General features: G+C 42.5%; 1 protein-coding gene across 1 annotated transcript in view; it reads right to left on the reverse strand.

The window, feature by feature from the left end:
- The window catches only part of LOC126184352 (cadherin-like and PC-esterase domain-containing protein 1), a 144384-nt gene that overhangs the window by 37503 nt on the left and 92714 nt on the right, over window positions 1–14167 (reverse strand). The window contains exon 4 of the mRNA XM_049926731.1: window positions 9217–9318. Coding sequence (XP_049782688.1) covers window positions 9217–9318 — 102 coding nt within the window. The remainder of the gene's footprint in view (window positions 1–9216; window positions 9319–14167) is intronic.

Genomic DNA, 14167 nt, shown 5'->3' on the forward strand with positions numbered 1-14167 from the left:
CGTAAGTGAAAGTTTGTGTTGATGCCTTAGTGGATGCACACAGTGCTTTAAATAAACGCAATTCTGACGTATCCTTGTGTTCCTCTGATCTTCGGCAACCTAAACAACTTATTGTATTTTTCCTTGCAAAGAGTAGGTAAATTGAGATTTAGGCTAACCTGGCATTCTTCCAGATTCAGCTAACTTGAAATTTGGGGCTATACATTAATTACTCTTCGTATGGACATGTGGACCACACAGTGCTTTTAGATTCGTAAATGTGCTCTCTCCACGTTCTTTTTAACTTGTTGCATCCATGGCGAATTCTTTAATTTTCCTATATATGTAATAGTTTTGTTTATAACCCTCATTGTTGGGAGACTTTCAAAATGTCCATAAAATTTCAGCCTTCGTTTTCTAATGTCTGCTCCCAGGATGATAATTTCTCCGTTACATAATGGGATTTCAGTCTTTATCAGTCCCTCATTCATAGGGGCTTATAGAATTTTGCTCATAACCCATTGTTTCTCCTTTAGGATGTTATCCAGATCTACTTTTCTGTTTAGAGTTAAACTTTCCCTTGTATGCAGAGCTTCAGGTTAGATCACGGTGTTATAGTGTCTAACAGAGATTTGTAATTCAGCTTTTTCAGGGCGTTCTTTGGGTGACTTCTGTCGGTTTGCTGTGATGTCAATGTCCGCTAGATCTGCTTAATCGCCTGCGAAAGCTAAGCAAGATATCTCAATGACATCTTTAGCCCTGTCCAAGTTTATTAGGCATCCTGAGATTTTGTTTTTCTAGTTCTTCTTTCCATTTGCTTAATGACTTTATTCAGAATGAAACTGAAGAGGAGTGGTGACGGACCATCACCTTGGCGAACACTGGTTTTAATTGCAAAACGCTCTCATATTTCTCCCACACTTTTACATTGGACTTTTTATCCATGAGCGTTTGCTTCATGAGATTTACTGTCTTTGGAATTACTCCCTGCCCTTCTGTATTGTCAAAAAGATACTTTCGGTCAACCCAAACATATGCCTTCAAAGTCAACTGAAGTACCGATGACTGGGATATTTCCGATAGCCTTATATTTCACTATTATTCTTAGGTTGAAATTTGTTCTGCACACGAGCGTCCTGCTAGAAATCCCTCTTGGTATTCACTCATCTTATGTTCAAGATATGCTTGTGTCATTAGAAGTAAACACGTCGTGAATATGAGGCACTTGAGCTGAAGGAGAGAGATCCATTCGTAGTTATTTATGTCTGTTACGTCATTTTTCTGGAGTGATTGTTTGAGTGCACACTTCTAATCTTCTGGCAGTTCTTCTGTTTGCCAAATATACGTGATGATTTGTCTAAGTTCTTCTAATATGTTTCTCCCTACGTGCTTCAATAATTCCACGCTATGATGTCATCCTCCCAAGATGTCTGTTGATTTTAAACCTAAGGATACGTTTTTAGATTGCATCTTTGGTGAGCGTTTGGAACAGTGGGTATACCAGTACTTGTATATGGTTCCCCTAGGAAGTCGTAGAAGTAGTTCTGGACAGTTGAATAGCTGAGAGAAGTATCGTGCTGGCTCCCTACAGTTGTCTCCATTTGTCGGAGAGATTTTATCATCCTACCTTTTGAAACATTGGTTCTGTGCTGTGTATCCACGAATGTATCTTCTGAAGGTCCTGTAAAAGTTACATGTGTTGTGTTCTCTGATGTTCTTTTCAACAGGTCCAGTGGTTCTATCATGTGCCTCCTCTTGGTCTGATTAACATTGCCACCTCCTATCTGATCTGTGTCTGGAATGCTTGCTTTCGTTCTTCCAGAGCTTCTTCACATGTTGAATCCCACCAAGGAAGGAATGTGTTATTTTTCCTGGAGATTATCGTTTTGGCATTCTGAATGACCTTGGTTAGAAATAACTGCTTTATGTTTCTCAGATTCCTCTTTTGTACCGTAGTTCTTGGATTCTTTTTCTGTCAGCTCTCTGAAGGTTTGTTTTCTTATGGTGTGCTCATTTTGCAGTAAATCTAACTTTGATCCACAAGATAGCGAATCGTATAGTTGTTTGCACCTCTGTGAAGTTAAACATGATGAACGTCTTCCTGCGAACTGTATGTAATGTTTAGGTGATCTATTTCATATCCACCAAGCTACTATCTGGGTGACCTTCAAGTCTCGCTTTCAGGGATGTTTCCGCAGAGAGGTCCACATGCGTTTCAGATTATTTTGTTGACACAATGCAATGAGTCTGGTCCCATTTTTGTTGGTGAATTTATGTACTTGGTAACACTTTCTTAGGTGTTCTTTTCCTCTGACAGTTTTTGCATCGATATCGCGTAACTGAATTCTATATCTTCATCAGGAATTTTTGACTTTACCTGCTCAAGTTTATTCCAAAATTCTTCAACCTTTCAGGATCTTTCCTGTTATTGATGTTTGTGGGAGTATCTGCAATTGTGGGGTGGCTTCTATACCGACTCGCTTGTTCATTTTGCTGTTGAAGATACGGGAGTAGCCGTAATCTGTAGTGGTCGCGTATGTGAAGCGCGTTTTCTGAATAACTAATAGCTACATCTTTCTGATATAGTTTTCAAAAGTAGTAGTGTATATTGACTGGTTGAATTAGGGTGTTTACACTGACGGTTCAAATGTATGTAGGATTCTTTCTTGGTAGTTTTCCAGAGAACTCAGATTTTCTCTGTGATCGTGGCACCCACGTTCCCCAGAATCCGAAGGCGTGGTTGCCGTTCATTGTTGGGCAGACTGGTTACCGCGGTGGATAAAGTTGTTGTTGTTCCCTCGAATCATGATTGCTTGTAATGAAGATGTTGTCCAGAGTTTCGATTGGGGGTTCGTTTTATTTAAAATTTATTAACTAGTATTTGGTGGTAACCATTTAGTCAGGGAAATGGGACATGACATAACTGTTATTCAATACCATGTAAAAAAAAAGACATTTTGAACTACGCTGATACAATTTAAACTTCGTGATGCACTTTGTAGCCGGCCGGCGTGGCCGTGCGGTTCTAAGCGCTTCAGTTTGGAACCGCGTGACCGCTACGGCCGCAGGTTCGAATCCTGCCTCGGGCATGGCTGTGTGTGATGTCCTTAGGTTAGTTAGGTTTAAGTAGTTCTACGTTCTAGGGGACTGATGACCTCAGACGTTAAGTCCCATAGTGCTCAGAGCCATTTGAACCATTTGCACTTTGTACAACTGAAATGGAAGAGAATATTACAATGACAATGAGGAATAAATTACTGGGGTTTTAGGACCAAGGATTATAAGTTCCTGGAACATGAAATATGCAACCTTGTCGTCTCAGTCAACAGATGCCCACCATGCGGCTGCTGGCTCCAAGTCAAACGCAAAGTAGATTTTTCTGAGGATGTTGACTCTGACACTAAGTTCACAGTACCTCGATACATTATCATATAATAATAATAATAAAATAATAATAATAAAAGTAACAATTACGGCAACAGGGTGATAACAATAATAATAATAATAATAACTATAATAACTTTGTAAGATCGGTAAGATGTTGTGGCAGCTATGAACAAGAAGTAGACATGAAAAACAGGTGAGACAGAATGAAACCAGAGTACAAATAAAAGGAGTGGCAGGATGGAATGATTTTTTCTGAAAACGAAGGACAAAGAGATAAGGAAGAGGAAAGGCAGAAAAAATTGATATGAGAAGGATTATGGATTTATTCCTCCATTTCCTTGCTACCAATGCTACTCATACCATTTTATGATAAACTGTATTAATGACAGCTGATAAGCATTCAGCTTTTTCTTAAATACAAGAAGGTACTGGAAATAAGTTTCAAAGCCAGATATCGACATTACAGAAACAATTCCTGATAATTTTTGTAATTTGGTAAGGTATCAGATAGATAAAATGCGCTATTTCAGTTCTACATCTGCACCTATACACCGCAAGCCACCTTATGGTGTGTGGCGGAGGGTGCTTCAGGTACCACTAACTGTTACGCTCCCTTGCCTGTTTCTTTCCCGAATAGCACGTGGGAAGATTGAGTGTCGGAAAACATCTGTATTGTTTCGATTTTCTCGAATTTTCTTGTTGTGGTTATTTCACGAGACGTATGTACGTGGAAGAAATAAGTCGCCCATATCCTTCCGGAAAGCACTCTCTCGGACTTTTTCAACAACGCCTCTCTTGCAGCGTCGTCCAGTGGAGTTACTTTAGGATCTCTGTCTCGTCTATTTCTTCTATTAATGTGACCTGGTAAGGGTCAGAAACTGTTCAGAAATATCACGGATCAAAATCGGTCTACCAAGTGTTTTGTGAGCAGTCTGTTATCGGCTTTTCCTAATATTTTTTTGTGCGGTCGTTTAATTTAAGGTGGCTCCGGATGATAACTCCAACAAGGAGCAGTCAAATGTGTAGAGATTGTGTAAGGATTTCCCACCGAAACCTCTGCGGGATAATTGAAACAATCTTGGCAACATCCACCAACCATTTCGTTTCACAGCATTTACTAGGTAGGCAACTGGAGTACAAATTATCAACGACTTCACGTGCGTCATATCTTCGGTGGCGCGAGGGTACAATGAGAGGTCGATGACGTGGAAATACCCCGTGATAGTCAGAAGTATGTGTGACTAATGATTTATTGACGCTGTGTACAGCACAAAAATCCGACTGGATGTTGGGGAAGTACGGTGGATTTAAGGATGTTTAGTACAAAAAACTAGTGTTTAGACTACACTGAAATGCACTGCCGGAAAGAAAATGCAACAGCCTCCATGACAAGGTCACTTCCTTGGCAAGTGATGTGACAGGTGGAGCATCATTGTAGGAGTATATGATAACAAACAAAGCGCACATGTTGTAGTAAAGGGTGTCCAAACAGTTACATCAATACAAAGTGCACCAGCATCTGTCGGTAACTCAGGTGAGTATCCTCACATGCAAACGATCATTAAAGGTGACGGATTGCTCCAAGTATCTTGCACCGTTTATTGCATTTCAGAAGTGGTTCTTACAGGCCCTGGAGGAAGAGTAAATTTCCACTTCTCCATGTCCCATACGTGTCAAGCTGGCGAGAGACCTAGTGATCTTGATGGTCAGGCAATTGTTATGCAGCACGGGGAGCACATTGCGTCGCAGCAGCTGTATGTTGCCGTCCACTCTCCTTTTGAAAAAGCACACCATCTTCCTGCCGAAGAAATAGCGGTAGCCGGAGGTAACGGGCTGTAGAATGTAGCAGGCAATTGTTACAGTACACTCCAGAAACACCAGATCTACTCTCATCACTTAAAACAACAGACCGCTGTTCCACCCTCCGCTCAACTCTTTCACTATTTCACAACACCAGTGTTTGGCAGCGTGGCCAGAGGCACACTTGATCTTAATCCTGGTCCCTGATGACACAGTAGGTGCAGCATCTGCCCAGATTTCGTTCCTGGATGATGTTCGGTCTTTCGCCGCTACTGCCACAATACGTCGATCTTAAAGCGCATCTGTGCTACAGAGACGTCCAGAACCTGGTCTGCAGGTGTGGGAATATTCCACATACCAGTGTTGAAATTAGCGACGCACCAATGAGACACTGTTCCCAACATGTGCAGCAATCCTCCCACACTTTCATCCAACTTTCTACAGGCAAAGTGTGTGATCCCGTACAAACTGCTGAAGTTGTCCGATAGGAGCACGTACTCGTTGGTGATGCATGCTTGTACGATAGAATGAATGCTGCAAACAATGTTCATCTCGAAGCCCAGCAGAGTTATTGCCAGCAGAGTCAAAACAGGGAGTACACAAACAGGCCTCCTGTCATCGGATCCCCTACGATCATGACAAATGAATCACTAACTCTGGAACCCCTCAATTTGCACATATTATGCCATGGTGCCACAGAACACAGTTCCTGAGGGTGTTGCGGTTTTTTTTTTTCTTTTTTTCTGGCAGTGTACATTATACGTAGGGACTTCATAAAGTAAGTTACACATGTCGTCCTACGCTAAGACCATAGCGGAACAAGAGTGGCACATTCTCAGAAGAGAGTACATGTCGCAGGTTTCCTTCAGACACAGTTCTGCTGCGGTGCGGTTAAAAAAATATATTACAGTGTATGATCAAATGGTCAAGTACGCGGAACTGTACGATTCTTGTGGGCAAAATATATAAACCCCAAACACTTTCACCAAGAAATTCTGGTTGTATATGGATCAAATGCAATTTCGTGTCCAGCCCTTGCGAAATGGTGCCAACAATTTTACCAAAGCTGCACAGAGGTGGATGACGGTGATCGGAATGTCCAGATCTTGTACACGCGGATTCCATCTTTTCGGAACGTTGAAAGAAAATCTGGCTGAAAAGAGATCTTCCACCGTTGAGGAAGTTTGCACACCGGTTCTCGAATAGATCCATGACCAAGGAGAGTGTTTCTATTGTCGCGAAAAAGTGAACGACTGGTAGAACGCTCCGACTGTTATTTTCCGAGACTTGTTGAATATGTTAAAAAATAGCTTGGGTTTTGTAGGTCTAAGTTACACGTTCGTGTCAGAGGATTGTAAAGCTTTTCTGTCTGTTGACTTCTACAGTGAAGTGCCTAAGAAACCGGTATTGGCAAGCGTATTCAAACACAGAAATATGTGGTCGGCAACGCCTAAATAAGACAACAAATGTCTGGGTCTGGTGCAGTTGTTAGATCGGTTACTGCTGCTATAATGGCTGGTTATCAAGATTTAAGTGTGTTTGAACATGGTGTTATAGTCGGCGCACGAACGATGGCACACAGCTTGTCAAAATGTGTGTGAAATCTTGTGGGACTTAACTGCTAAGGTTATCATTCCCTAAGCTTACACACTACTTAACCTAAATTATCCTAAGGACAAACACACACACCCATGCCCGAGGGAGGACTCGAACCTCCACCGGGACCAGCCGCACAGTCCATGACTGCAGCGCCCGAGACCACTCGGCTAATCCCGCGCGGCACATAGCATGTCCGAGGCAGCGATGAAGTGGGGATTTTCCTGAACGACCATTTCACGAGTGTGCCGTGAATATCAGGAATCCGGTAAAACATCAAATCTACGACACTGCTGCGGCCGGAGGAAGATTCTGCAAGAACGGGACCATCGACGATTGAAGAGAATCGTTCAACGTGACAGAAGTGCCACGGTTCTGAAAATTGCTGCACATTTCAGTGTTGGGCATCAACAAGTGTCAGCGTTCGAACCATTCAACGGAACATCATCGATATGGGGTTTCAGAACCAAAGGCCCACTCGCACGCCCTTGATGACTGCACGACACAAAGTTTGACGCCTCGCCTGGGCCCGTCAATACCGACGTTGAGCTGTTGATGACTGGAAAAATGTTGTCTGGTCGGATGAGTCTCGTTTCAGATTGTATCGAGTGGATGGGCGTGTACGGGTATGGAGACAACTTGATGAATCTATGGTCCCAGCATGTCAGCAGGAAACTGTTGAAGGTGGTGGAGACTCTGTAATGGTGTGGGGTGTGTTCAGTTGGAGTGATATGGGACGCCTGATATGTCTATATATGACTCTGAAAATTGACACGTACGTAAGCATCCGGTCTGATCACCTGCATCCATTCATATCCACTTTACATTCCGACAGACTTGGGCAATTTCAGCAGGATAATGCGACACCCCAGACGTTCAGAATTGCTACAAAGTGGCTCCAGGAACGCTCTTCAGAGTTTAAACACTTTCACGGTCCACCAAACTCCCCAGACATAAACATTATTGAGCATATATGGGATGCATTGAAAGTGCTGTCCAGAAGAGATGTCCACCCCTTCGTACTGTTACGGATATATGGACAGTTCTGCAGCATTTATGGTGTCACTTCGCTCCAGCACCACTTCAGAAATTAGTAGAGTCCATGCCACGTTGTGTTGCGGCACTTGTGCGTGCTCGAGGGGGCACTACATGATATTAAGGCAGGTGTACCAGTTTCTTTGGCTCTTCACTGTATGTCGTCCTAGAATGAACATAACATTTACCTACCCTGAAGAGCCCTCAATTATATCACATTGTGTACAGCATAAAGAGAATGAGTTCATGCAGAGTTGTTTGCATTAGAATCGTTTTTCAATAGTAATGCGGTCGCTATTAACGTGGCATCCTGACAGGAACCGAACGTGTTATTTACGGTATTCCACAACACCTGTTTCTCTCCAGCCCCCAATGAGTCGTCTTAAAGAAAATGTCATTCAGGTATAAGTAGGAAACGAAGAAGAAAAGAATCGTACCCATACAGTGCCGTCAGTACCAATGCCATTATACACATACAATTAACATAAATGGATTAGGATCTGAGTAGAATTAGGCCGTGGTGATATTAAAAAAACACTCCTTCTACAGAATATAGCTCCAATGAATAAACCGGTGTGTTTCCTTGTTTTGTTCTGCGCAGGGATTGGCCTGCTCTCCAGATCACTTCCCGTTAGACTGAAAGCCATGCAGAAGCCGAAGGGGCCGTGTCCTACTAAACGGCGCTACAAACGTTAAATAAATAAGTGAGCTTCGACTGCAGTTTCGAATAAATGTTCAAGAAAACTTGGTTTCATGGTATAAAAAATGGCTCTGAGCTCTATGGGACTTAACATCTATGGTCATCAGTCCCCTAGAACTTAGAACTACTTAAACCTGTGTGTAAGGACATCACACAACACCCAGTCATCACGAGGCAGAGAATTCATGGTATAGATTTAATCACCTCTCATGAATGAGCAGTGTACTGAGACTAAACCTTTCGTTGTGTAACAGAATATTCGATGTTTTAAAACTTGCAGGCATATTAAAACATCGTGCTGTAACGGGAATCGAACCCTGAACCCTCCAATAGTCTTATCGACTGAACTATCCAGGCATGAGAAGTTATCCTACCTCACATCTTTACTTATTCCAGTACCTGTGTCCTAGCATACAAACTTTACAGAGGTTTTCCTGCGTACCTTGCAAAACCAACACTCTCGGTACGAGATATACAGCGGAGAAAGACTTAAGCCACAGCCTAGTGTGTTTATAGAATGAATCTAACACTGCAGTGCAGAGTGTGCTATTTCGAAACATCGTGGTAGATTCAAAATTTCTACCTGACCGGTACGAGTTCCCGTGTCCGAGGTTCGGTACACAGTTTTTAATCTACAAGTTAGTTTCAGTGTACTTATATTTAGTGTTGTGAACTTAAGGACGTGGACAACAATATCTGTATTGTGTGGAAGAAAGAACCTGCGTAAGACTCGAAGCAGCACGTGTAGATGGTGCGTGGCCAGCCAGTGGACGCCACCCACAACCAGCACCGTAGAGCTGTCGTTCTCTAGCGGACGAGACCTGCAACACAAACCCAAGCATACTGACTTTCTCTCTTAAAAAAGACTTCTCACAAGCAGTTTTCATATCCATAGTGCTTAATAATCTCATCTTCTAAGCCATTTGCAATCGAAATATTTCGTCTTTGATATCATATACGCTGGCTTATAAGGTAGAACGTCTGATAAATGTGTTATAGTGCACTATAGTGATATATAGTGCGCTATGAAATTTCATGATCTGGCGAAATCATCATAAGTGAAAGGTACAAATTACCTTTAATTTAACGCATTACAATCGCGATAGGAGGTACCCGGTATGTGGTTGAGTCTCTGACGATAGCTTTCCTTTTCTAAATTCTCATTACATGCAATAAAGCTAAGTTTTGCAGACTTTTTACGTCGGTTGTTATTTAAAATGAGACTTTTTTTCTGAGTTTTTTCACCAGTGTTCTGAATGATTCGCTTCATTTACACGAATGCTACAACACGACTAAGCCTGACAACTGGAGGAATATTATGTGGCAAACATTTTTGGAACACAGTCAGTCGAAGAAACTGCGATCCATAAAACCATAATAAAATTATTTCAATAAAAGCAGTAGCTTATTTATTTCATAGGGGGACTGGTTTCGATCTCTTACAGGATCTTCATCAGACCATTTTACTCTATGACAAAGAGTGATACATTTTCTTAGAAATCAAAGGAATTGATAGAATCATAAGAGTAAAATGATACAAAAGCATTGCCATTTTTTAATATTATTTTATTCTTACGATTTTACTCAAGTCCTTTGACCACTAAGAAAGTGTCTTACTCTTCCTCACAAAATAAAACGGTCTCATAAGAGATCGAAGCTGGTAACGTATGAGACGTATGAAACACGCTGAGGTGACGAAAATCATGGGATACCTCCTAAAATTGTTTCGGACCTCCCTTTGCCCGGCGTACTGTAGCAACTCGACGTGGCATGGACTCAGCAAGTCGTTGAAAGCCCCTGCAGAATTTGTGCCATGCTAAGTCTTTAGTCGTCCACAACTGCGAAAGTGTTGCTGGTGCAGGAATTTATCTCTCTATTATATCCCACAGTTGTCCGATGGGATTCATGGGGGTGATTGTCCACAATGTTCTTCAAACCAGTCGCGAACAAGTGTGGCGCAGTGACATGGTGCACCATTATCTATAACAATTCCATCGTTGTTTGTGAACATGAAGTCCGTGAATGCGTGTAAATGGTCTCAAAGTAGCCGAACATAAACATTTTCAGTTAATTACCGCTTCAGTTGGATTAGATGACCCAGTCCATTCCTTGTGAACACAGCCGACACCATTGCGGTATCACCAGCTTGCACAGTGCCTTGTTGACAGCTTGGGTCCATGGCTCCGTGGGGTCTACGCCATGTTCGAACCCTACCATCAAATCTTAACAATTAAAATCAGTACTCATCTGACCAGGCCACTGTTTTCCAATCGTCTATCGCCAAACCGATAAAGTCACGAGCCCAGTAGAGGCGCTACAGACGATGTCGTGGTGTTAGCAAAGGCACTCGCGTTGGTCGACTGCTGCCATAGGCCATTAACGCTAAACTTCGCTTCGATGTCCTAACGAATACGTTTGTCGTATGACAAACTTTGATTTGTGCGGTTATTTCACGCAGTGTTGCTCTTCTTTTAGCAATGACAACTCTACGCATACGCTGCTCCTCGCAGTCGTTAACTGAAAACCTTCGGCCACCGCGTTGTCCGTCATGAGAGGTAATGTCTGAAATTTGGTATTCTCGGCAAACTATAGAAACTGTGTATCTCGAAATATTCAATTCCCTAACGATTTCACCGAGTGAGGTGGCGCAGTGGCTAGCACACTGGACTCGCATTCGGGAGGACGACAGTTCAATCCCGCGTCCGGCTATCCTGATTAAGGTTTTCGGTGATTTCTCTAAATCGCTCCAGACAAATACCGGGATGGTTCCTTTGACAGGGCACGGCCAACTTCCTTCCCCGTCCTTAACTAATCCGATGAGACCGATGACCTCGCTGTCTGGTCTCTTTCCCCAAACAACCCCTAACGATTTCAAAAATGGATAGTCACATGCGTGTAGCTGCTACTACCATTTCACGTTCAAAGTATGTTATTTCTCGTCGTACGACGACTACCACGTCGGAAAACTTTTCACATGAATCATCTGAGTACAAATGACAGCTCGGAAAATGCACTGCCATTTTATCCCATATGTAAGCGACACTACCGCCGTCATATACGATATCGCATCACTTTCATCACCTCAGTGTAAATAGCTTCATGCGATCAAGAATGTTTTCATTGAAATAGTTTTAATACACTAAAGAGCCAAAGAAACTGGTACACCTGCCTAATATCTTGTAGGTCCCCAGCGAGCACGCAGAAGTGGCGCACCACAACTTGGCATGGACTCGACTAATATCTGAAGTAGTGCTGGAGGGAATTGACACCATGAATCTTGCAGAGGTGTTTAAAAATCCGTGATCAGACAGGATGCTTACGAACGTGACACCCTTAGAGTCGTATCTAGACGTATCAGGGGTCCCATATCATTCCAACTGCGCACGACCCACACCATTACAAAGTCTCCACCAGACTGAACACTCCCCTGATGGCATGCAGGGTCCATAGAGTCATGAGGCTGTCTGCATACCCGTACACGTCCATCCGCTCGATACAATATGAAATGGGACTCGTCCGAGCAGGCAACGTTCTTCCAGTCATCTAGAGTCGAATGTCGGTGTTGATGAGCCCAGGCGAGGCGTAAAGCGTTGTGTGGTGCAGGCATCAAGAGTACACGAGTGGGCTTTCGGCTCCGGAAAGTCATATCGATGATGTTTCGTTGAACGGTTCGGACGCTGACACTTGTTGTTGATCCAGCATTGAAATGTGCATCTGTTTGCGGAAGGGTTGCACTTCTGTCACTTTGAACGATTTTTTTTAGTCATCGTTGGTCCCGTTCTTGCAGGATCTTCTTCCGACCGCGGTGATGTCGGAGACTTGATGTTTTACCGGATTCCTGATATTCACGGTACACTCGTGAAATGGTTGTACGGGAGAACCACACTTCATCGCTACCTCGGAAATTCTGTGTCCCATCGCTCGTACGCCGACTATAACACCACGTTCAAACTAACTTAAATCTTGATAACCTGCCTTTGTAACAGCAGTAACCGATTTAACAACTGCGCCAGACACTTGTTGTCTTATCAAGACTTTGCCGACCGCAGCGCCGTATTCTGCCTGTTTACATATCTCTATATTTGAATACGCATGCCTATACCAGTTTCTTTGGACTTCAGTGTATAATGTGGTGTTCTACTTGAAAGAGCACACTGAAAGTGGAACGCCAAGTACGGTTACAAAGAGTCTTCTCTGTCTAGATGGAATTGTAACATTTCATTTACTAAGACCCGAAAGCGTGACGGTGACAGTGAAGAGAATAATTTATTGTCAAGTGTCAAGAAACTAAGAACTGCAGCAAAGCAGTGATATTTTTAGGAACTTTGTCGTCTCATTCAACTGCCGAGATGGAAAGCGTTAAGTCACCAGCTATTGCGACCTCGAAGACATTATCTTTGTTTCACGCGTCACGCACCATTCAGACCACTGCGCGCTCACTTCTCTGTATGTTCACTGGAAGCAGCTGTACTGGTCATGTCATAAAGCTCTTATCTCTGCCTTTTCTTGCAATAGTCATGCAGCTGGCTGGAACAGTTCCACGAATCGCCACTGTCAATGCTGGCACAAAATTCCGTTCGTCGGCCTATATTTGTAACTTGATACAGAATAAATGAGTATTAATTTGTAAAATTTGCTATATCAAAAACATGTACTGAGTAACGAAACAAAGTTTGAAGTGGAATTGACATGTCTACCTCAAAAAATTACTTCGAAGTTGCTTTTTTCTGTACAGTAGGCGATCAGTGTAATTTTAAGCAAAATCGATCTTAAAAAAGATGGATTAAACAGTGAGCTGTTCGCTGATTTTGTACAGCACCCTAAAAATTCAGGTTGATTAATATTACAACAATACATATGCAGATTAATACAGTTTCTCGATACATTAAAGCCTGAATCGCAGCAACTATTGTATCCGCGCCTTCTATGTATTTAAATTCAAAAATCAAATATAGTTTGTAAAATTAATTGAATTTTCGAACGGCGCTTGGCATAATATGATTATAATATTAAAAAAGGAGCAATTCCTAATGTTCTGGAAAATTATACAGGGTGGTCGAAAATTCCCGTTACAGACTTGAAGGATTTCTTGAGGGGAGTGAGTAAATCGTATTTTGAATAGGAAGCCATGTCCGGAAACGTCATGCAATGAGACTACAGAGCGTCAAAGTTATAGGACCGGGCGTCTGTAAATGTACGTATACACGGGGTGATGTTACAAACTTCCTAGGATGATGGAGAACGATAAATGTATTAATTTGAAGTAAGGATCCCTGTACCGGAAACGAACTAGTCGAAAGTTATAAACGAAAACCGTTCTGATACCTCTGACAGTTGATTAGATGTACCGGTTCTTGTTTTGCGAAGAGTGTAGGGCTGGTAACTTTCAGTGGTGGCAGTATGGGTAAAAACAAGAAAACATGTCCAATAAACGTGGACTCTAAAGTCCGTACCTTAACAGCTATGAACACTTGCTCAGTAGAGGAGATGTGTTTCACATTAGCGAAGATGAACGAGTGGTCATAGCTCCTCAGGTACGCAATTTAGAGCCCACATTTATTGGACATTATTTCTCGTTTTTGCCCACACTACCACCACTGAAAGTTACCAGCCCTACACTCTTCGCAACACAAGAACCGGTACATCTATTCAACTGTCAGAGGTATCAGA

Source organism: Schistocerca cancellata, chromosome 4 (genome assembly GCF_023864275.1).
Source record: "Schistocerca cancellata isolate TAMUIC-IGC-003103 chromosome 4, iqSchCanc2.1, whole genome shotgun sequence".
NCBI lineage: Eukaryota > Metazoa > Arthropoda > Insecta > Orthoptera > Acrididae > Schistocerca > Schistocerca cancellata.